We start from the raw sequence: 25,788 nt of genomic DNA on the forward strand, positions 1-25,788 counted from the left end.
AAGAAATAATGCAAAAATATCATGATCGTTAGATCTTTAGGTACTTTAAGTCCAACAAGAAAAAATACAACAAGAAAATTAGATAACTCTACCTATTACGCGTGGGTCAATGCAAATGTTCCTAGAGTTTATAGTAGCATACAAGTACAATAGCACCACAGGTGGCCTAACATCATGTTTATCTGCGTTATGACTCCGTAATTAGATGCTTGGTGGCCTCTATATGCTGCTAGTTATGGTTAGACGTTCTTGACAGTAACAGGTCTCAGGTGGTTAAGTTGTTAATAAGCAGAACCAGCAAATACTGAAATATTGATCTGAATTCAACGAACGTATGATTGAAAGCCGAACTAATGATATAAGAACTCTCCAAAGTTCGCACATCTGCTAAGTAGAGCAGCCCGGTCGTAGTCAGGCGGTAAGCCAGTGAAATATGCATATGTATTCAGACAAGCGCAAAATAGAAGCCTGCAAGTAGAATATGTAATTCATTGTCGGTATTCAGGCAACTGTCAAGGAAAATGGTTCGATTATGATCAAACTTCCTGTGATTAATTCGTGACCTAATTACGTAATTACTGTGATTTGAAACTATACATATATAAACTATTTTACCTGATAGATAGTTCCTTTTGCTCTCAAATATTCTACCATTAATTGGCATTACATATTAGTATAGTCCTGACATAAATCGTTTCACGAAAGTGTTTTATCATAGAAATCTATCGTGTATGTAAACTAATCTGATAGAAGTACAGTATAATTAATTACATTTAATTACATAATTAATACATTTAATAAAAAGATACATATAGTAAACATTAGAGATCCTCTTTTTCAAAATGTTTACGATATTTCTCTAAAATGAAAAAATAGCGAATAAAACTTACAATTTAACGTCCGATTACATGGTAGTATTGATAACTGACATTCAAAAGGCCAAAAATAAAAGGTATTCAAAAATGTCAAGATTTAAATTTCTTCCGATATCCAATATCTGTTGCAATATTTCTGTCGAAACATCGACGGTATTTTTCTAAAATTACTCGCAACCTCACAATTCTACATACGTATCCAATATTTCGTTCAATTGTCATCGTTTCAACAAGCGATTATCCATTCTACGGGTCGATTTCCACGGCAAATATATTTACTTTACATATTTCATATTCTCGTACGCCATCAGTTCGCGATATATTTGCCGTTATCCGCGGTTACTTCGACGGCAGACAAATTTCTCCCTCGCGAGGATTCGAGCGTAATCCCCTGTGCGTCGAAGACAATTGCGCGCTACGCGGATGCAAGCTCGCGGAAGCGTGGCGCATTAATCGTGCTGGAACAGAAACAGTGGCGTGGTGAATTAATTTAACGCCGCGCATACGATTCCTACATTAGTTACACGCAGTTACGTACAATATCTGTTGGCACGGTTCTGATTACGTGGCACGAATGCACCACGCGTTTAATGCATCCGCGTGCCCAGTTATTGCGATTCACGGGACTATTACTATAATTGCACTCGTTGCAAATCCCCGATGCGATCTTTCCAACGATCGCAACGCTTTCATATTACGCGATCACTCACTTGTTTATCTTGGACCAATGCAAATATAAGGAAAGCAAATTCTTTCTTCTGAATTCTTATCTTGTAAATTTATCTGAACATAATAAAAAAGTATCTTGTCGCGTTATAGAAGATAACAAAAATGGTCAATAAGATCGAAAACGTAGAATGGAAAGATAAAAAGATTGGAAGAGAAACGTTCAAACTGAAACGTTTAAATGCAAGGAAATATCGTTTCCGATTATTCATAGGGGGGGAAAGTTGAGTGGCTCGTTATCGAATTACGGTAACAGCTCGAAACTGTTCGTAAAGCAGTTATATTCGAAGCACAGGAATCCCCGATGCGATTGCGGATGATATTACTGTGATGACTGAATGAATTCTCGTTGGAATTATCCCGATGGATTACGTTACCTCGTAACGGGACCGTTTTTAATATGTAACGAAGAATGTTCGTGCAACGAAGCAAACGAAAATTTTCGCGATTTATATATTCCAATGATAAATTCAATCGTGAATTATTACCACGGAAGTTTTCATACAAAACTACGTAACGAGAACGTTAAGGTGCATTTCTGTAATTTCATACAGATTAATCCGGCATTCATACGACTCGAAATGGAAAAAATTTTCTTGTGAAGAGCGGAAGGAACGAGATCGTGGAACGAATAAGATGAAACGAAGTCGAGATCGAAAGATTCTTTGGATTGCTTCCTCTTTCTTTCGAACTCTACTCTCGAGTTACCGCTACGAGCAAAGAATTTATTCCACCGATTACTCCGCCTTCCTCCAACCACTTTTGATTGTACTCTTGTAGAAGAAAAAAGAACAATTCCGACGACGATGTACAATATCTTCTGCAATTTCGGCTTATCTTCGTAGATAAACTTTGCCATTACCTAGAGTGGTACGCTTCAGCTGAATGATTTTAATTAGGCTCACTAAATTATCTCAGCATTAAAGGAGCTTTCGGCAAGAACGAACAACCTCGTACTTCAGCAAATGTCGTTAACAAAAGCATTTCAAATAAAAATCGTATAACTGTCGCGGGAATGTTAGATAACAAATAGATTTTCTTTGATTCGTTAAATCTTAAATGAAATACTAATTATTGTATAATTAAGTTGTATATGCGTTTTTTTAAATTACATGTTCTAGCACATGTATAGTTTCTCCCTTTAGTACTTTTACGCTTGAAGGGTTAGGGAAAGACGAGGAATGTCCATTTCTCGTGATTTTCCGATTGAAAATACATTTTTTTTATGAGAGCTGGGACTGTAAAACTATCAAATTACAAGCATAGCATTAGAAATTTGATGTACCCTTTAAAAAGTTATCTGATACAATGAAAATTCTTCAATATATACATATAAACATTATCATAATATTTTTATCACAATAATGTTAACTATGTCAATAATTTTCAATTAAATGAAGCTTCACATTTATATATACGATATAATAACAATTATGCTATTAACGTATCAGTCCAAATAAAAATTTTTCATCTGAATAGAATTCGAAATCCTAGCAGGAAGTTAACGTATTTCTGTTTTACTATGGAAATCACGGGCTAAATAAACAAATACAAAAAAGTAAATGCTATCGTTTCTAATATAATATTATATGCGTATATGGGAAGAGATATAAGAATATAAAGATAGAAAGATATTTTTGTACATCATTTTCTGCACGAGCAACCTGAACAGCAAAAAATCGGATTCCTACGGTTCCATTTCATACAATTCAGGTACGTAAAAAAAAAAAGGAATCGCGAAAATGAAGAAAAGAGAGATAGAAAAATTCAAAGAGGAAAAGAGTGTACAGTGGACGGTGTATTGTGAACACTCAAGCTGGTATAAAATGCCCCGAAATTACTCGTCCGCAAATCCGCTGAAGTAAATTAAAAATTTCCCACTCGAATCTGTCGGTTGTGCCCACCTTTGAACAATGTCTCTCTCCGTTTAATTCCGATCGAATAAAACCCGGCTTAAATCGAAAACATTAACCCTATAGAGTCATCTTTCGTTAATATAATAATACTTCTAATAATATATATTTATGGTCAAATTATAAAATTATGAATTCAATGCGATACGAATTATCTTGAAATGAATTATTTCTATGGAATTATTTATGTTCATTGATAGAATAAATTGATCTTTAATCTATAAGATTCTAGTTGCGATAATTTTCTAATTTCTCTTTTTCTCTCTTCGTACTTATTTCTCTTTTCTGCGTGATCTTTTAATTTTTACTGCCAATAATAAAAAAAGCATATTTATCGCCTAATTTACCATATTCGTAAAAATTCCCTGTTAATTGTAATCGTGAAAGGAGGTTTTGTCATGAAACAACAACGGTCTTCCATAGAAAATTTGATATTTTAAAACTACATTAAAAATAAGAAGACAAATTTCTAAAATATTCTGACACGTTAATCCGATCGAGATAAACAAGCGAGCCTTTTACCTTCGAATTTTTCTTTCAACTTTTCCGATTTCTACTCGTGCTGATAATCATTTCACTCGAGGTACTAGAGTAGCCCGTATATTGTCTGCGAGATAATTAGTCCCACGCGCTCGCTTAACGAAGTATCGCGTTCCGTTTCAGCTGTAATTATCATGGAAAGGTAGCGAGGTCGTCTGGTGCGAGGCTCTGGCTCGAACGGCTCATAATTTATATGTTTACATGGAAGAAAGTGAGACAGCGGTGCAAGAGAAAGGGCGGTGACTCAATTATGAAGATGGTCGCGCTCTCCGCGGCTTCCTGACAGTTAATTATTCAGAAATTGGCGACGTGCCACGCGTCTCAACCTCCCGCTACATCGGCCTTCTATCTACGTTCAGATGAAGGAATTCTCGAAAAGCAATTCGGTTCAATGAAATCGAATCCGGTCGGGCATCTCGTGAACTTCTCCTATTAATTACTTTACGCCACCACCTCTTGCAGCAATTAATTAAAATTATGGGAAAAGTTTCGAAACACCTGTTACGTGTTTAGAATTATTTCTTCGCTGTTCAACCGACTCCAGACTAATGAAATTCTTCGAGAACAATGAGCGTTTCCTCTCTCGATACAAGTATCGGTATCGATATCAGGATTAATTTGTCTGAATACTCTTTAGAGATTGGGTTTACTATTAGGATTAATTTTTCTTAATACATCTTAGAATACTAAAATTAATTAATTACACGTATTACACGTATTGTATGTATCATAATACATGTATTCTCAAAATCGTTCTTCATGCAGGATCACATGGGATGAAACTACGATGTTATAAATTGCTTCTGAACGTAACAAAAGATTCGTGATGTTTAACATATTACAAAGAGTAAGGCAAACAAACGTTTGATTTGTCCGGTTTCTATGCCATTTTATAGGACAAAGCATCCAACGTGTCTCATAAAGGATTTTTCATAAAAATATAATATGGAGGGAGCGTAATAAAAATTTGACGTAGGTTTGGTCTTCGTGGAATATTGGTTTTAAAAATTCGCAAGTGGCTATCATTTTCACATAGAGCACGCAACAAGTTTTGACGAGCGATCGATCGTTTGAAAATATTATCAAAATAAGATTTAGAGAAACTTTTATTAGAATTATTTAAAATTTATAATAAATCCTTGAAACAGAGAATATTTGAAAAATTGCATTTTATTTTCTCATAAGAATAAAAGAATTTTACAAGCGATCGTAACTATGATTCTCAGTTACAAAATACGTCTATTTCATAAATTTATATTTCACTAAGAAAGGGAGACAGGTCATCCCTCGTCTCTTCAGAGCAAAAATTTTCAAGGAATACTCCGTTTATTACGGCTAGCGCCCTGTTATATTTTTGTGCGGCGTTGCACAGCCACGACGGATCCAATCTTAACTCTAAATTACACCTTAATGGCCGAGCATCCGTCCGGACAGGTCCTCGGGACGTTCCTCTAATTTGAGCAGATTATTAAAATCGCATCGTCGTGATCCTCGAAATGAAGGATCACCCCGGCAGGCAAGCGACGATGGAACTTTTCTCGTAAAATAAATCAGCCGGTCCCATCGTGGTAATTCGGCGCAGCCGCCTCTGCCTTACCAGTAATATTGGATGTTTTCTTAATGGTGAAACTTCCATGGGAACCGACTCCTGTTCATCCTTATGAACTCACTGATAAATCAGTACACTGCTTACCCCTTCGATGCGCGTCGACGATCCTCTTTTTATTCGATTTTAATCCAATTACACGTTTTACAATCTTATCTAGCTTTATTTAGGTAAACATATTTTTACGGTCGGAAAAATTAAAAACTTGGAAGCGTTTGAAATTCTTAAGATATCGATAGCTTCGTTACAAACTTTTATTTTGCAAAGTATAATTCTGCGGATTATAGAGAGGCTTGAAAATTATTTAACATTGAATGGTAGAAAATTTAGAAATATCCGAAGATACATATAAAATATCGATAATTTTGTTCTAAATTTCTATTTTGTAAAGTATAGTCCTGCCATCAATCATTTGTTCAATCGATATTTGAAATAAAATTTTAGTGACTTTAATTTGTAATGTAACAAATTGGCGTGATTAAATATTTTGGTTCAATTAAAACTGGATACCTTTAATTCAACTAAAGCAAGTTAAAAACTTTTCCCTGATTAATGTCGTTTCTTTACGAATTCTGTTTACGAATCACATGTCTGGACGTTAAAACTAACACACGTTTTCGACCGTGTTTGTTCCAGGCACTGCACAAGCGACTACATTGCCGTATACTCGGGTTCAACAACGTCGAGTCCCCTTCTCAAGATGCTGTGTTTCAAGAATAAAACGTCGTTGACGTACAGTGGCCGGAAACTGCTGGTCGAGTTCAGGTAAAAAAGAAAAAAAACACGTACAGCACCTTTGAAAGCTTTGACTTAACATAGAATCAAATTCAAACGATCAAATTTAATCGCAATTCTTTTTCGAATTCTAACAAAGAATACGAGATAGTAAATAAGAAACGTCATCTTTCGCAGATCGGGTCCGGAAGTACCGCCATTCGATTATAACGGCTTTGTCGCCACTCTTCATTTCATTGAAATCACCACGGAAGCTCCTACCACGGTTATCATGGATAGCACAGATAGAAGCTGTAAGTATTCAGAGCAAGAATACTAGGAATCTAAATTTAATAAATTATAGTGGATCTGCCACGTAACTGGAAATGATTAAAAAAGAAAGCAGCTGTTAGAAGACAAAATGAAATAGTCATAGAATAAAACATATTCTAGTACTAATTCTATACATTTTTACACACCGTTGAGTCATTTTTTTAATTTTAATATTTTTCATAAATTATACTGCAAACAACATATCTCGTAATCTAATTTAAATAAAAATTCGAACGTATTAAAATGAATATCTCATATCTTCCATGATCATATCGTGCCATTTATTATCACATAATTTGGTATAGAAACGTGCAGCTATTAACCAAAATGATCACGATTCAACGAACGATTAAAACTGATTTAACAAGCGTCAGGGTAAAAAATGGCACCGATGAAGCGATTCGTTCATTAGATCCTCCGTTCCGCAGGAATTCTGAATCGTTCTAAAAAATCGGTAGCTATTCCTACCCAGAGATAATTAATTCAAATACCCGATTTTATTTGATCAGATTATAACCTATCGAAATTAGGTCGTACCTATTTGAACAGCGATTTTAACGACTCTCCGAATATCTGCATATTTCATCGATGTTCCTGCCTATGATTGCCCATTCCACGTGTAACGTTAATTCGATTTTAATTCCAGTGGATATGAGCAAGTCGTTTAGTGGTGCAGGATATAATACGCGCTATAACAATCGAGATCTTCAGGATCATCGAAAAGATCAGGGCTCAGTATCAAACAGCTGCAATCTGGAGGTGAATGGTGAGAAAGTCAGAGCTGGCCACCACGATACCAGAGGCAAACTGAAGTCCACTACGTGCAGACTCGTGCTTCATGGACGTGCTTATGACACTGGACACGTCTCGTTATCCAGTTTTAATCTCAGGTAACGTGGAGACCTCGTGGTTTTTAACTTTTTATGTGGCCTTGTGAGTGGTGATTTATGTATTTAAAGCAATTTATATGAAATACGTGATCAGATTATTTCACAGAATTGTTTTTAAATTGTGAAATATTTTTTTAATTATTTCGTTGATGGAAATATTGATTCTGTTGAAATCCACCGATGCGTTGAATTATTAATAAATAGGACGTGTAGCTACATTTTTTTATTACTTCCAACTGTATGGTATGAGAGAAGAATGAATAATTTGTTGCATAATTGCAACTCTTTATCCGATCATTCTACTGACAGACGAACGATTTCCATTAAATCTACAAGTGAAATGATTAAATTTAACAAAGGCATGCCTATGCGTTACAATTAATTTTCATATTAATACAAACAATATTATTGAGGCAGTTCGAAGGGACTAGGATTTTATTCAGCCGATGCAGATTTGTTAGTATCTAATTAATAACATACCCCAAACATATTTATATTATTACTATCAATTATTATCGCTGCCCATTTACATGAAATTTAATCAACGTTCGCTTAAGCCACTATTTGTTCGCTGATAACCGATCGATCACAATAGGATTTTCATTTTCATGTAAACTTCATACACACTTAAAAAAGAGAGCAACGAACCAAAAAGAGAGAAAAGAGAACCACTCAATGTTGGTGGAGTATTGTTTGAATATAATGAACAATTTTTACAGATATAAAATCATTATGTTACAAATGTTTATGTGAATTCACACTTTTATGGACGTAACTAAAAGGGAGGAATCTAAAATATATTTTGTTTTGTATATTTTTCTATACGTTTCCGCACTTTTAAATTGCCTATAAAAATTATAACATTTGAATTGATGTATTAGAAAGATCATACTTTTCAAACAAACTGTTTATTTTGGAAAACTCATATTATGAAAAAATCAACACTGATCAAACAACCATTCCAAGATTCACCGTACTCAATTCTTATTTCGTTTTCGTTTCCTCCCAGTTTCATTCGAGCGTGTTTCCGCTTCAAAGAGGCGAGAGCACGATCCCTCGACACGATTTCGAGAATCTTGGACACGGTATTAAGACGATTGCGTTCGAAAGTAAAGGTGGTGGTAGAAAAGTCGGCTACGAAATGCAGTCACGTAGAGAGTCGTGTGCTACCATGGCGTGTTTGGAATTGCATTGCATTTGTTTACCTTTTTCATGGAACAGTCGTCGAGAGCCCTCCGGAAATTCGGCTCGCGTTAGCAGCCCGTGGTTTTCGATCGATTGATTGTTTCGATCGACACTTTCATTTAATTATCCGCTCCTCGAACGAAGAAGCTTGTTCAGCGAGATACAATGTATCAAGTAACGTTCGAGTTAATAATCGATACCGCTTCGATGATGTTGCATAAATGGCCAAAATGAACGAGAATGAATAGTTTAAAATCTGGAAATCTAGGACATACAAATAAAAAGTAATACTGACATGTTCTGAGAAATTGTTGTTTTTCCTGACAAATCTTTTGGGAACAGTTTCAGTTGAATTAAATTAGAACTGTTTATACATTTCAAGTATAAGTACAGCTCGTACCTAATCTAAGACTCTTACAAGCCTCTAACTATTCTTCGTAATAATAATTAATATTCATAATAACAAAATTCTATCCCTCCGACTGATGTAACGAATAAATACAATATAATATTTTTTTTCACTAGCTGTTTCTGATACTCTTAAAATGCAAAATCAATTGTCAGTCGAATTCTTTGCTGATTAGTAATTATTCACTTATTGCTTGCTTATCAGTAATATGATGTGCGCAGCAAATAACAGTTAAACCAATCTAAATTACAACTAATTAATTCGACTGTATCTAATAATTGGTGTGACTGTAACTCCTCGAATGATCGTGATTAATCTGTCATATATGAAAATTAAGAAAATATATAAAAATTAACCTACTATGGATTTCATTGCGTTATATTCTCAAATGATATCTAAATGTAACTGCAGCTTTCAAACGAATTCCATCGAACACGTTTTCACGATCCTCCTAGAAACTCTGTCCCTGAAACCCGAAGAATCTCGTTTTCCGTTCGCAGGTATCAATCAGCATAACTCATCGAAGCGCTGCCAACGCACAGAAACCTATTCAACTTTCCCGGTTCCCTCCACCAGTTCTCTCGGAAGTAATAGATACGAAGTAGTAGTAAATCACATGGGAATGCGGCTGGCTCGTATCCCTGGGATTTTCAATTATCATGCACAATGGTTGCAACGCGCGCGGACCATGCATTCGTGGCTTTGTAGATATGTTCCCGTAAGAGATGGAACATGCGCTGGGTGGGCTGAAAGCCTTCCACCCTTGCCTTCGCGTCTTCTAACTCCCCTCTCTCCTCTAAAACCGTAGCCAAGGAACGAACGTAACCCCGTGGCTCCTCAGACGGCAGATATATAACCGGGAATAAACTAAGCGAAGACACGCATACCGTCGCGCATCGAGAGAAATGCGAACAGGGCGAGAGGCTGCAAGCTTCAGACGAAGGGTTTATCGGAGGTGGCATAAATTTTCAATGGAATATTGTAAATCCGTGCTAGGCAAAAGGACATCCTTTTAAGGATAGTTTGTAGTGGTGGAAAGGATCAAGGGATCGTTAGAAATTTTTTCTTCCTTCGTCGTATTTCTTTGCTTCCTCTTATCTAATGATGTAGATTATATTATGACAATGTATGTTTTATTTATTTTAAGGAAATTTGGATTATTTTAAGGAACTTAAACTTTAAGGAACTAAGAAGATGCTTTATAGCGAAAATTGTGAGAAATTTAAAATTGTAAGTAAAAGCAAAGTATACAATTCGTTATAGTGAATAAACCAATTCTTTATTTAGATCAAAATCAGTTCTTTAGCTGTGTTCATAAAAATATAAATTTACGAAATCACCGTTTGCCACCTATTTATGTGTATATTATCATGTATATTGTATTTATGCTGTAGGCTTTAATTAATCATTGTCTCGACAATATAGTAATATTCTATCAAAATGCTATCCTGTGCTAGAATCCTATCAAAAACTTTTGATAACAATTGTCCGTTTGTTGGATATTACGAGTCATGGAATTCCTAAGTTATTTACTATGTTCATGTACCTATTCGTGTATATTAGATATGACTTGTGATTTGTTAGATCGCAAAGTCGATATCGAGCTTAAACTTTCCTCAGGTATGATATAACAATAGTTGACAATACACGGTACACGCGCAATCAGGTCTGGCCTCGATATGCTCCAAATAGTAAATTCAAAGCCAATGATTACCAACAGATAACATGAATGCAGATATAGAAATTGAAAGTTTATTCGAAAAAATGTCTGTATTGGCAGAAAATTTACAACGTAAAAAATTTGCATGGGTTCCTGATTGTTATTTTTTCGTTAAATGCTATCTGATTTATTGACAATTCATGTTTTGTTGATGTAATTTCAGAAGAATATTTATAAATTCAAAGCTAACATTCAACATTCAAATCAAAACTCCAAGTGTACACCGAATTAATTTCGACTTCTTCTAGCTTTTATAATTTGTATCCGTGGGTTATAAATCCGCTGATCTATATTTCATTTGAATTTTATCGGTTGACCTTTCCTGTTCGTCGCCCAAATATTCGCTCATCGAAATGTAGATACGTGACACAGAAATTTTTAACAACCTTCCAACATCGATTTGTTCAAGCTGCATTATTTATTAGAATCGATACATATTGGATTCAATACCGTTTTCTCCTTGCTATTTTACATTGGATATATTCAGATAGCATTTCTTTATTGCTGTTACTATTTACAATGAGCGGATAACCAAAGCATAAATTCAGAAACGTAATTAAGTTGTTAAAAAATTTTTTATCGAATAAACAGAGATTACTTTAGGTTTACTCGTCCGTGGGAATATTACTGAAAAGCCTTTTAAAAAATCCATTAACGCTCCTTTAACTTGTAAAGCTTTTCTATGTAGCAAATGAAATTCATTTTCATACAGAAATGACGTTCCACATTTTTTAACGTTTTTAATTATAAATATTTGCTTATTATGTCCAAGGCACGATAGGATCTTAATTATCCGAACTAATTATCGCACATGCTGTTAAATAACTTTGTTTCCATACGAGAAGAAAACGCATACAAATAGAAGATTCAATATCTGTTTCGATTTCTACTTTTGCAAGTTAACCTATCGCTTAGATTTTTAATCTCTTGGACATAATAATTTCTTTACATACGCTTCCCTTGTTCTTTAATACATGATTTAATTTCTGCCGAAAATATATTATATTTTCTCTATATTTAAAAGAACTAAAATCGACCTACTTGAAGTTAATTTATCTTTATTAACTTTCGGTTTCATAATTAAATTAAATAACACGGGTTTGAAACTGTAACTAAAGGGAAGAAACATCCAGCCTTGACTTCTAGTAAGTAATATGTTTCCTTATGGATGTTGTAGTGCTCCGGATTGCCAATCGTCGATCGAAATATTCGACGGCCCTCCCGAAGGAGGGACGCTTGACACCGCGAAATCTCTCAGGAAAATCTGCAGCCCTAGCCATGAGCTTCCGCCGGAATTCGTGCAACAAGATACGTAAGTGGATTCTCCAGTTATTAGACGAGAAATACCAACGTCGTCTACAGTGCGCGGCTTATTACTCGGATACTGTACTAAGAAGTCCTTGGCATTCCATTCGATTCAGAACGCGAAATGCAAACCGCCCGTGCCATCCGTTGGCGAATTGATACACAGCTCGTTGAACTTCCGAAATTAATGCCGAGAACTCGTCCGTTGATCAGCAACGTTCAGTTGACATTCTCACCATGGAACAGCATTGTGAATCATTAGCTTGGAAAATTTGTCCCGTCCGTCGCGCGAAAATGTCGCGGATTTATACTTACAATCAAAAACAGCTTTTTCATGAATTTAAGTCATGGATGGTATTTTTGACTCGTAGACGATCTACAGAATCCGAGCTATAGGTCTGAATTAAGTTATTTAATTTCATAGTATTCATTTTAATTTATCGTGTAAGATGTAGAACATATACGAAAATTAGATACTCCAGGATTAAATAATTCTTATGTCTAGACTTATACTAAGTTGAGAGTGAAATGTTAGGAATTTAACACGTTCGCTGCTAGTCTAATTTTGATCACCTAAAAACTGATTTCGGTATAAATCTATATCGTAAAACATTTCATACATTTTATTTTCTGTTCTATATTTTATTATTTTAATTCGTCCTTTGCATCCAAGTCCATATCGTATAAACTTATATCACAAAAATTCATTCTGTCATCGCTACTTACTCAGTGAACGCGTCGATCTATGTCAACACTATATCAACCTGTCAACTATCAATTCTACGAAAGTTTGACATTAAATTTCCTAAAACTTTGTAAAAAGACAGACTGTAGAAAAATATCGAATGTTTCTATCTCATATCGAAACCTATGTTGATCCCTCGCTAATCATCTTTTCAGGGTATAAACTATTACCAGTAACCTACATTAACGCAATCAATGCTCAGAAACATCAAAACCCGGCATTCACTTTAGCATGCACGATTCCATTCAACATTCCCGATGAACGCAATTGAACGTATTCAACGAAGTCTCTGACGGTGTTCGATGAATAGAAAAGCCGGGACTACGGTTTCCTAGCGTTTCCTTTGCCTCTGTTCGATCTAATCAATATGACGCAGAGCAGGCCAAGCAAACCAAGCAATGACAATGATCATAGGGCGTTTTTCGATCTAAAACCGCACGACTTGATCGCCGAGTTGTCGATTCCTGGTATATACACGCGGAGACGGAACACGAGGAAATAGGTATGGGAGGTACGTAATCAGGAATCAGCCCAGACCTATTCGTCATTGGCGCATCCGGTCGGGAGAACGAGACACCGGGCCGCTCATCTCGTCGGAAGTCGAGGATGAAAGATGACTGCGCCGCCACGTGATACAAGCCGCCGTGTACGCATGTTTGCATTTACGTCGAGTACACTGCTTCCAATAGAGGGAAGATATTACAGAGAGAGAGAGAGAGAGAGAGAGAGAGAGAGAGAAGGAAGAGGTCGACTACTCTCTCCGCTGGATTCGTCGCGATTCGAATCGACAAGATGCATGTAGACACGCGGACCACACATGATGGCTCACAGAAATATGCATTTGAACACTTGCAGAAGGTCATTACGATTACACGTTATACGAAATATTTTACAAAACATTTTGAAATATTATTAGTACTGTAATGAGACGACTACGATTATATTGGTGAAATTTGAAAGAGAAGTGGAAATGTATAACAGAAGCTACGAGATATTTAGTACAAGTATATATTTTGGAAAGATCGTCAGAATATTTGGACGGTATTCGCGATATTAGTAATATTTTGTGACCATCTTTAGAGAACTGTTTCGTTACTGGTCTAACTCTTTGACTTTATATTTTCTAATTTTTGAGTAGTAAGAACCTGTTAAGGATCAAACAGTGAAATAGCGTGTAAAGGTTACATAAATGCAACTTTATTAAACAAACGTTTTAAATGAAAATGAAAGTTATTAAACTAAGACAAATTACGATATATAACATATACATAGTTAGAAAATGGTTCGGAAGTTATACAGAAATGTCACAAAATTCCTCGATCCATATCGAATGACGCTCTTCGTGGAACACGGTTTCTACGAGCTCGTAAAAAACATTTTAATGTCGGTCGATCTGGTTCTTACACGTAATAACGTGAACATCATCGAAGAAAAAGAGACTGGTACCGTGAAAGACGAATTCCTTTCTTGTCTTTTGCCATCGTGGAATTTGAATATCGACCATGAACGCGATTTATACGATCCTTTTATTCGCCCTTTATTGCAGATTCTTTTTTTCTCTGCTAGCCTTTGGCACGTCTAATCTTCGTTGATATGGTATCCGATGATCGTAATTTTTACGTGTAAAGCCATTCCACGGAAACGGAATTTTGAAACGGATCGGTGAAATTCTGGCGTGCGATGTCTCTAACTGTCGTGTAACGCGCGCGCGTAACTCGTGGCCTTGTCAGTGATACGTGTGTACGGTGCATGCTCAGTAGAATAGGTACGTGTGTGATCAGACAGAGCGAGACATACAGCGCGTAAACGAGCTGGGGAAATTTGTATGATCCAACGTATTGCAAGGAAAGCTGCTCTGATATCGGAGTAATACAAAATTATTTTATTTATTATATGAGTGGCCCTAGTACTAATTAGTACAACTTGAGTACTGGAAAATTGAGTATTCAACGTCATGCAGTGTGATAAGTTTCTGTAATAGAGTTGTGGGATTTAAAATATACTAAGCGTCAGTAAAATTCACAATCAATTCGAAACGAACTGGCTATATAAATTAACCAGCCATCGTTAGAGTAATTAATGTAGTATGTTTGGTAGTTGCAAATTCAATGCCCAACGATATGGGTATAAGGTTTCTGATACAGTAGATTTCGAAATAACATATAACATAAACATATAAACTAACATATAAATAACAATTGACAGTATCAACAATGGTCGGCATTATTATTATATAACATAAACATATAAACTAACATATAAATAACAATTGACAATGTCAACAATGATCGGCATTATAATTAGAATAGCTTGTGTGATAATGTGGCTGATAAATTTCTAAAATATAATTAGAAAATTCAGAACAGGCGCAATGTCAATGAGATTCATAATCGATTTGGAGAGAATCGAATATAGAAATAACTAATAAATTCCGAAATAGAATTATAAACTTCAGAATAGATTCGGCCTCAATAAAATTCATGAGTGATTCGAGAAGAATCGAAGATAAAAATATTTAAACGCGATTAGAAATTCAGCAAATAACAATTAGGTAACGGTTGTCTTGATAATTAATGTAGCTTGTATAATGGAAAACTAAATATTCGATGATATTTCGAATAAATTGTTCAAATAGAATTGTGATTATAAATTTATATTATTTTATTATATAATGCTGCCTGGGAGAGTTAGAACTCGTGACATGAAATCTGTACTTTGTCTAGATTCAGTTTACTCGAAGATCATCAGGCACCGTGCGGCTTACTGCACAAAGTTAGAGTAACATTCCAACTCCACTATGAGTTTTTTCAGAAACTTCTCGATCAAAGAATAATTAGAGCGAGATATCCACTGGACGCACACCATTCGTCTAGGTTTTCGTCATTGGACTCAGAATGATGGACGGATGATAAACACATAGCATTTAACAGTAGCGTCTCAAATCTCCAAATATTGTATTTAATATCATAAGTGTAAAAGCTCCTATAGTAACATGATAATAAACGATACTTCAAAGAAAGAAAGAATTATATGTAGAATATATCCAATAACGCATGAAATTCACAATCGATCCGAAATGCATCAGATATACAAATATCCGTTTGAAGACAAGGCAATTAAGCAAAAAAATTTAAATCAAAGTTTGCTCTATCTATAAAAAGAGGAGAAATATAAATATTCAACGTATTTATTCCACGCGGAGAGGGAAACGTGAAAATGAGATATCAAAATGAAATTAGTATTTGATGTATTAAAATGCGACGTCCGGAAAGGGTCTCACCCTCAAAGGAAGCAGATCGTTCGATTTTAATCAGATAAATGTCAAAGTAGCTCGATAAAGAATCACGCAGCCTAGAATGGACGTATCTCCGGTTGAAAAACGTGACGGGAAACCCAGCATGAGAAAGACTTTCCCCTGCACATATTGATCAGCGACAGGGAGAAGGCAGCAGAGAAGGAGGGAGAAGCACGATCTGAATAGGTTACATTCCAAATCCTTTCAACCGCGATCGATGCTCACCCTCCGCAATCCGTAGAATCGTTCTTCTACGGGCGAGCCACGTCGGTCCAAAAGCTGGACTAGAAGGATCTAATTGTGAGGTACGAAGCGACTGGAATTCCTGTGCAAACGTAAACAACGCGGTTAATAGTGTGTCTGGTTTGTGAAGTTAGGTACTCTAATGCACTGCTAGCATTCCTAGTCCTTAGCTATAAAAAAAAGGGCACACAATGATCATCAGGAAGTCTTAACTAGAATGTAATTATTAAAGAATGAAAATTATAATTTTTATGACGAATATTTTATTAAACTATAATTTAAATTTTGAGACAAAAACAAAAGTTTCTGTTTAACAGAATATTCGTGACAGATAATAGTGAATTTACGATTCTTCGTCGAATATTTCATTCTCTACTTACAAAATTAAGTTCAGACTTCAATTCGAAAGGTTTCCTTTCTCCGAATCAAATTAAAACTCAATCCATATCGTAAAACTACGAACCAGATATTCCAGAATTCTCGAAAAATTTCAGGGATAGGTTTCGTCAGTTCATAATTTAAGCTTTAAAATAGAAATGTAATTTTCCTTTTGTCCGAATACTTCCGATGGCTTCTGTAAGTTCACGTTTTTATTAAATCTTAACTCTGAATCTATAGAGTTAAGTCAACATTTAAATCCGGAAGAAAACCGTACGAATTACTTGGATTCATTTTTTCCGAATCAGATCCAGGCCCTATCCATATCGATCAAACCACGAACTCCACAATTCTAGAATATCAGCCACTGCAAGAGCACAGTTCCATTAACTTCCTCGCGCTAATCACCAAATTACTTTTCGAACGTGAATATACCGAGGCTCTACGTAAAGATCAACCATAGTCCCAGAAGATCCGCAAATCCAACCTCCATAAGCTTCCCTCTTCGACGCTCGAAAATAGCCAGAAATCCCCGATAGAATGATCGTAATTAACCCCCAAAAAAATGAAGGGAAGGAACACGATATCTCGAGGACAATTCACGAGAGCGTAGGTGGCAAAATCTCACGAGACCAGCCCGGTCAGCCAGCCGTGGAAAGAGCACGACGTACGAGGGCCAACATGGCAAACAAAGTATCGCAAACTTTCTCTTGGGAGACCGGTGGCAGCAGAAGTAAGTGCAAAAGGGAATGCCGCGGAGTGCACAGATGCGGCGCATGCATTATGTAAGCAGCGAGAAACAGACGAACACGAAATGTCCGTGGGCTTCCTCACGACGATACCTTACATCAAAAAACCAATGGAGGCTGTTTTTTAGAGGAACAGGATGCCTTATCATTTTCTAGACGGCTCGATTTTTACCTGTATAGTTATACAGTTTATACAAATTGTCTAGACACTCTACAATAAAAAACCGATGCAAACCGAAGAAGAAGAATATTTTCTGATTATTTTCTAGGCAAATCGATTTGTATATGTATAGTTATACAGCTTATATAATTAATCTAGACACTTTAAGACAAAAGAATCAATGAATGGCCGCTTTCTGGAAGAAAAAGGTGCCTGATTATTATCTAGACGGATCGATTTTTAATTATATAGTTTATATAGTAAATCTATATATAGTTGAAATTGTGTAATTTTTTACGCTAATGACGAACAATATTGTATGACAAATTGAAAATCATAGGAACGTGAAGCTAGATTTTGAGAACCTGAATTCAGTGTCATAGGTATCTTAACTTTAAAATATATCAGCCCTTTAATGTGACGAAGAAATGAAATTTCATGATGAAGTTTTTATTTCACCCTCTGTCACGATACCTTTTCAGCACATGAAATAATGTAATTAACTTTATACTATAATAACTGTAGAACGTTCTTTTATGACAAGTGGCAATACTCAGCTCTTCGTATAGGATTTTTAAAAGAATATGAGAAAAAAGAGAACAAAATTAAATTCGAAGTAAATGATATTTGAAATAGAAATTCCAAGTGTTCTCTACAAGATCTATGAGAGTGGCTGACTAATTTATGGAAATGATTGGTTTGTTAGAGTTTTAGAAATTTCAAATTTAAACTGGTTTTTTATAAGGATTGGATTATTTGCATGATCTAATGCAAACAGATTTTATACTTTATTATTTCTTTGCTATATATTTAATTCTGTAATAAATGAAGCGCTGATCGATCGTAAAATAGAAATAAATCTCAGTTGATATGAAAAAATAAAGTCGAATGCACAAGTAGGATAATCTTTCGTTACAGGATGAATTAAAGAACACGATGAGAATGATGATATTGTCAAGGCGTTCAAGTGAATCATTCATACAGTCTAGACGCGATGTTTTTCACGAGGTAGGCTCTAGAAATCTCACAGAAATCAAAGGTTATAAACGTGAAGTGTCATAAAGCGTACTTGACATGGACATTCATTTTATTTCGTTTCGGCTCATGAACTTCATGTCCAATTTATCTCTCGACACAAATGAACGGATAAATTCAAAATTTATCTACACTACTCAAAAATTATTCTACAAAACAGCATCAGAGGGGAAACGCTTATTATTTCAAAGGAGAAAAGTGGATTGAAATTTCGTGTAAATTTTTCAAGCCCTCGAAACGTTCGACTGGATACCGTATCGCGTTGAAGAGATCCTTTTCCCCGGAAAAACAATAATTACGTTGAGAACAGGTGCGCTAAAACTTCGACGATATACACTTGCGTTTACCAGCGCTTCGTAAGTTCCGATGAATTCACCGATTATGTTTTCGTAGCATATAAAAATGCAGCTATCTCGCACCGAAAGTAACTCTAAAGAGAAAAAGAAGATCGCAATCTTTCAATTTAACTGCTGTCTTTTTCAATTGCTAACGTTTAAATCGCGACGTAAATAGACTCTTGATTAAAATTTACTTCTGCGAAGGATATCCTCTAAAACGCATTAGTCGCAAAATAAGCAGAAACTCAAACAAAATTCTCTCTCTAGGAAATTACTCGAATTTCCTTCTGTTACCGTAAATTCCGCAATAATTTCCCTTAAATTGTACAAAAACGGGCTTTAACACGAGCAATTTCATTCTAGCCGGCGATGAACACGTATTCCGGCCAAACTTCTTCGGGCTCCTATCGCAAAAACCATCGACCTTAGCTCGGCGACGACATAGCGTAGGTTTCTCCTCTTCCTTCTTTCTTTCTTTTTTTTTTTTTTTTCAATCAAGCTTAATTTCTAACGCCGGCTAGACAGGATTTATGCTTGGCTACCGGGAAGCGATGAACGTGCGTGCCTATGAGACTGTCGCGTGTTTTATGTCGGTTAATCTCGTAAAAATTCATGCAAAATAACGCTCGTGTTTCATCCGTTGCCCGTTCTTCTCCGTAGCCGGAGGCACGTTTTCCATTGTTCAGCCGCGGTCCGACTTTCACGATGCATTTAAAGCGACTTTAGTGAGAGGGACGCGAGCAAGAACCGGCTGGAATATTTTGTGCCCGGTAATAATGCGATCAACCACCGGTGCAGGGCTTATCGTTCGTCCACGGATACGGGGACAAGCTGTTCCACGGAAAACCAGCGGGAAAAAACCTTTAACCAACGGGAGAAGAGCTGGTTTGTGGTTTAAAGCTAAACAAAACGCACCGATGAAACTTGTTGAATTTCTTCTTCCTTGGTTTAATAATATGCAGAGGTTGAATTGTTTCAGTAGTTGGTGATCAAGCAGAATTGAGTTTTTGGCCATTGCGTTTAAAAATATGTAATGTTTGAAAAGATTGAAAGCATAAATTCATTGGAATTCGGAGGACAAATTGATAGAACTCACCATTTTCTTATATAGAATATAGAAATAATCGACAAATTGTACTATCAGTGTACTTAAAATATTTACTATCAACATTTTAACAACTTTAACCAAGTTTACAATACAGTCAAAAGCCCTCGACTAACAAAGTAACAAACAATTCAAACAAACTATCCCAAAAGAAGTCTCGAAACTTTTATTGAGCTAATTACTGATTACGCCTTCAAAAAACAAATTTCATCCTAAATAAACTCCACATCGTAAAACCAATTATTGATTTCATTCACGATCCACGTACACCAGCTACACGTGACAGCATAAAAACGGACGACCACGATTATCCATACGAGTAGGACACAGCACGCGCCGTTTAATCCGCGTCCATGCGTAGACGAGATACATCGAGGATCAATCGAGGGCACCAGGGGTTGTTGAGTAATTTAATCTCCGCGTGGCATCAGCGGCCAACTAAAAGCCACTCTGCCCGTTAGGAGGACGACTAATGAAGCGACTCCACACTGTGTCGACGATCATCGGGTCCCTCCAGCTTCCGGCAAAATCAAATGCCGTGGTACTCGCGATCGAACGTTCGCAGCACTTAATACAGGGCAAACAATCACGACGAGAGATCCGTGCGTATAATTTCCGGCAGAGTCAATAATAATTGATCAGCGATCGCCGTAGACGAGGCACGGCGCTGGATTAAGCGGCGGTTCGACCGCCATTGTTTCCGCATCGAATTAAAGCCGTTTACTTTGGCCTTCGATTCGTAGCTCGTTAAAGCAGCGGCTGAGAATGAAAACCGATTGTCAAGAAGCCGAGATTATGATTGTTAATGCCTCGTTATTCCTCGGGGTTGTAACGGCTTCTATTCAGTTGGACGGTATATATATTTAAGGTAATTGCCGCTATATATTGATTTTGAGATTGTAGTCATTTTAACTGGCTCGGTAGTTCTCGTGTTAATACATATTTTTAAAGTAAAATTTAAAAATTAGAATATTCTGATCACACTGCGGATTTTTATGCATTTATGGCATGTTTGATGATACAACAATGCGAAGAATGCACATAATATACAGAAATATGTATAAAATATTCAAAGTATCATTCACAATATTTAACGGATAAAACATTTTTCTATCTAAATTCCATTTTGTAAATTATATTTACGAAGAATAAGAATTTGCGTAAATATCCGCAGTTTAATTATAACAGAAAAACAATAGAATAATTTTTATTATAATTCTGCTGTAATTCCCGAACCTTTATGTTCTTGTTCATAACATGTAAGAAAATCTTTAAAGCTTTAAGAAAATCTCTAATATGCGCTTAAAATGAAGAATTGTGCATATCAACAATGATTTTTTCATGCATTTCGTTGACAATAGAAAAATACAATTAAGTCTAAAATGATCGAAAGAACACAGCAGAGTTAATTCTATTTTTCAGTGATGCTTGTCTTTGTGAAGAAAGAGTTAATATCAATGAAAAGTTGAATTTCAGTGTATGTACGTACACGATAAATCAATTGTCAGGTGACAACAACTCTTGTATGGTCGTTACTTCGTTGCGCTTCGATACGTCCCAGCAATTGTGTACATGCGCTACTTAAGTAGAGTGGACAGAAACTAGTCTGACAATCATTACACCATGCAACAAATTGCTTCACTTACTCACGATGTTAACTTGGTTTTAGATGTTAAGTGGCTCGTTCCTCGTTCATCAGTTTTACAGTTGTAAGTGGTGTCCTAATGGATCTGTAACACTCGTTGTAAAAATTTAACTCCGACATTTTATACAAAATTACACAAAATTCTTATTCCCGTATTTGTGCAAAAATTACAAAACTACGATTATTTATATATTTTTGGCAAATTTAAAGATGTAAAAATGCACAGAATTCACATGATGTATCAGAATATACGAAATATTTAAAATATAGAATATTTCTATTTCCTTCTCTTAATCGATATGAATTAGCATAAACGTTCCGATTTAATAATTATCTATATTTTACTTATGTTACTCTGATCAAAATATCATATTTTGACCCAAATTTATCACCAAATTTTAAATGCATAAAATACATAAAATGCACTGAACGAAGAATAACAGAAAAAAGTAATAGGGAAAGCTAAAAGCAACAATGAAAAATAAGTCTAGGAAAATAAACTCTCCGTCAGAAAAACACAACGTCATATCACTCCATACGAACGAACCGAAACTTTCATGCAAATTGCAAGGAAGAAAGAAATTCCACGTGTGTGTGAATATGACGCATAGGGATGGTTGGTCCGCGTGTAGTTCGCGTTAAAATCTCGTTTGAGTGACGTACGAGCCACGATTGGTGTCTGACAATCTTCTCGAGTAAGGTATTCAAAAAGACTGGCACGCTACATTCTGCCTATCCTACCTGGTTTGCGCAGGAAGAGTACACATTGGATCCCTGCGAACGTTCGTATATCAGAAATTCGCGAATGGAAGTTAAAAATGTTAAGAAAGTTAAAGAGTTATTCTACCAAATTGACGCGATCTTTTCTACCAGTTTAATAACGTTGCTTCGTACATTGGAAGAATTTAAGTAACCTGTTCAATCGAATACAAACCATATTTTACTTCTTGCCACAATTTTTCTAAAAAAGACTCTTTTAACATTAAGAGTCTTTTAAGAGTCTCAATTATTAACATAACATCGATGACTGAAATATAAAACAAAGAAATCAGAATGCAAAGGAAAGACAAATATTTATTTGTACACTTTACCAAAAAAACCCATTCGTATGTCGAAAAAAAAGTAACATTGTGAAGCGATAATTTCATGAAAAATGTTGTCAATCCTATTAGTTGTGGTGTTTAAGGTGAATAACGAAACGTAACAAGAAAAATTGACGTGTGAAATTTATGCTTAAGATTCGAAGTGCAACGATCAAAAGTAATAACGATACATACAGAAGCCGAGATTCTTGAGAAACCAATAACAGAATTTCGATGGAGAAATCGAATTTCGTACGAGCATTATGCGGCGTAACATCATAGTGTATGCGCGGCTCGCGAGTGAAATTTCAACGAGTTTTTGTTGTCTCATCCGAGTTCGTCCCCAGCGTTTACCCGATTCGCTGCGAAATGCGATTCGCTATGCTTGTCACATTTTTCTCCTATTTTTCCCTCTTCCCTTTTATTCATTGTTGTTTTCCTTCTTTTTGAGTTGCAGGGATCTCTTGTTCATTTCATATATACGTCAGCTTGACGTATAAATAACGGTGTAAATAACATTAACGTTGTAGGTGGTAGTTCGAGACATGAAACCACGGTTGCTCACGTAAAATTATGTTTAAACTTTCCTTTGTTATTTATGCTTGTTTGCTGCTCATTAATTAACAAACGTTGCCCCGTGCAATTATAAATTTTTCCAAGTTTTTAATCAAAGAAATCGGAAACCTCTCGCGCTTCAACGTTCCCTCGTTCGGCTTACCATCACACGAGGATAACGTAGCATAACCGCGGGTGAAATTATAACTTCGCTAATTTCGCAAATACCAGCGTAACTGAAGCAAGTTTTGTGTCAATAACGCAGTTAATCTTCCAGTTTCCTATATATGTACATATACAGTGACTCGCGACAGTATTCGGATGTCCTTTAAAACGGAATAACTTTCTTAAAACGACGACTTCTTTTTAGAGTTTAGAAGAATTACTGGACCAGATAATATGTAAAAAGAATCTTGAAAAAATTGCTATTGATTGCAATTGAATGGGGAAGAAATTAGTAAAAAAATTTTTACATTTTTATCTGAATCTGTAGTGAAAATTTGAACAGTACATTTTGTAGTTTTATTTTAGTTATAATACATGCTGAAAATTTTATAGAAATCAATTAACGCTGCTGTGAGTTACAATGGTTAAAAATGATGAAAATCTCAGTTTTTCATAACTATTAACCGGAATTATCCATGACTGCAATAATTTTAAAGATTCTTACATCTTTCGATGTTGGTTGCTTATTTCCGCATCAACTAATTTCAATGAAATTTTCTGCGTGTATAAAACTAATATAAAAATGTCGTAAAAAGTGATCTTTACTATTTTCTTTCTGATTTCGACCAATTGCAATATTTTCTAAAATATCATTTACATGTCATTTAGTAAACTAGACGAGATTGGTAAACTTATCCTTCTAACTTCTCAAAAACACTCAAGTCGTTTGACCCAGTTTTGAAAAAGTTATCTTGTACATATTCGCCGCTTTGTCGTGCTACGATTGTCGGGACCAGCGCCTTGTATCGCTAATTAAACGGAGCATTATAATTTCCAAAATCATATTAACTCGGGAACAAAGGAGTGAATCCATTTAAAAACGAATTTTCTAGGTTCGCGATGTTTAATGGGATACTGTAATTTTTAGAGGCGCGCTTTTGTGCCTCAAAACTCATTAAGTAACTCTCAAACGATGTAACCGACTCGGTGAATCTATGGGATATTGCAGGATCTAAAGGATATTATGAATTGGATGAGTTCAGAAGTTCGCAGGGCTACGAAACTTCGAGATGTCTTTCCAGAGATGGTAAACGTTTCAGCGGTCCCGAAAGTTTAAGGGACTTCGAGGAACTCGGAGGTCTTTGAAAATCGATTTTGATATGTCTCAAAAAAATTGGGAAATTCTTGGACGTTGGGTAGGATTGAGAAATTAAAGAATTCCGGAATTCGAAGGCTCCTAAAATGATACGAAGATCTCCGAGTGATCTTTGGCCTCTAAAAAAATCTCTGAAATAATATTTTTAAAGTCGAAGAAATAACTCTTTAAATATTTCATCCGTAGATATTCTCAGGTTTTACATACATATCTGAAATTATTCAAGGCTCTTTATGAGGATCCACTCTCATTACCATGCTGAATTTTACAAGAACCTTTGATACCATTCTCTAAAAGTCGGAGAGATCACTCTTACAATTTCTTATACATTTAAACGAGCTGAATTTAGATTTTCATATATAATTTTTTATCTGTGTCAAGCTTCCATATGCTCACATTATTACTCTCACAAGAATTTTGTATCGCCTTAAAAGTTAAAAATAGTATTTTTATGACAGCTCGTAGATTCATAAAATTCACATAACCTTCTTCATAAGCAATTTAATTATATTAATCTCCTTTATATGGAATTACTTTATTATTGTTCCGAGTCTCATAAAAATTTATTGACACTTTTAAAATCCAGAAAGGTAACCATAATCCGATATCCCATAGACCCATAAAATTCACATCACTTTTTTCGTAACCGATCTTAGTCGTATTAAACTTCCCTATATCATTCAGAAACAATACAATTCCGAAAGAAGCGTCAGTTGTTATCATTCGACGTCATGAACGCACCAGATTATACATTACAACGTAGTTTTCTATTCACTTTTTAATCACGCGACTAATTAATTTACTGAGAAATCGGTCGAATACGGTGTCGCGTCCGCCAAGCCAAAAACCGTGTTAATTTATTCCATCAATTAATAACCGTCCGATGGCACGCGACAAGACGTTATCATGGGACAAAACCGT

The 25,788-nt window shown here is 35.6% G+C and overlaps 1 protein-coding gene across 11 annotated transcripts in view; it reads left to right on the top strand.

Moving 5' to 3' along the window:
- The window catches only part of LOC132907657 (uncharacterized), a 275,382-nt gene that overhangs the window by 229,328 nt on the left and 20,266 nt on the right, over positions 1-25,788 (top strand). For all 11 annotated transcript variants that reach the window (XM_060960955.1, XM_060960958.1, XM_060960947.1 and 8 more), the window contains exons 8-11: positions 6,297-6,425; positions 6,573-6,688; positions 7,354-7,597; positions 12,089-12,223. In XM_060960955.1, the coding sequence (XP_060816938.1) occupies positions 6,297-6,425; positions 6,573-6,688; positions 7,354-7,597; positions 12,089-12,223 (624 nt within the window). The remainder of the gene's footprint in view (positions 1-6,296; positions 6,426-6,572; positions 6,689-7,353; positions 7,598-12,088; positions 12,224-25,788) is intronic.

The sequence above is a fragment of the Bombus pascuorum genome, chromosome 6 (assembly GCF_905332965.1).
Source record: "Bombus pascuorum chromosome 6, iyBomPasc1.1, whole genome shotgun sequence".
NCBI classification, from domain to species: Eukaryota; Metazoa; Arthropoda; class Insecta; order Hymenoptera; family Apidae; genus Bombus; species Bombus pascuorum.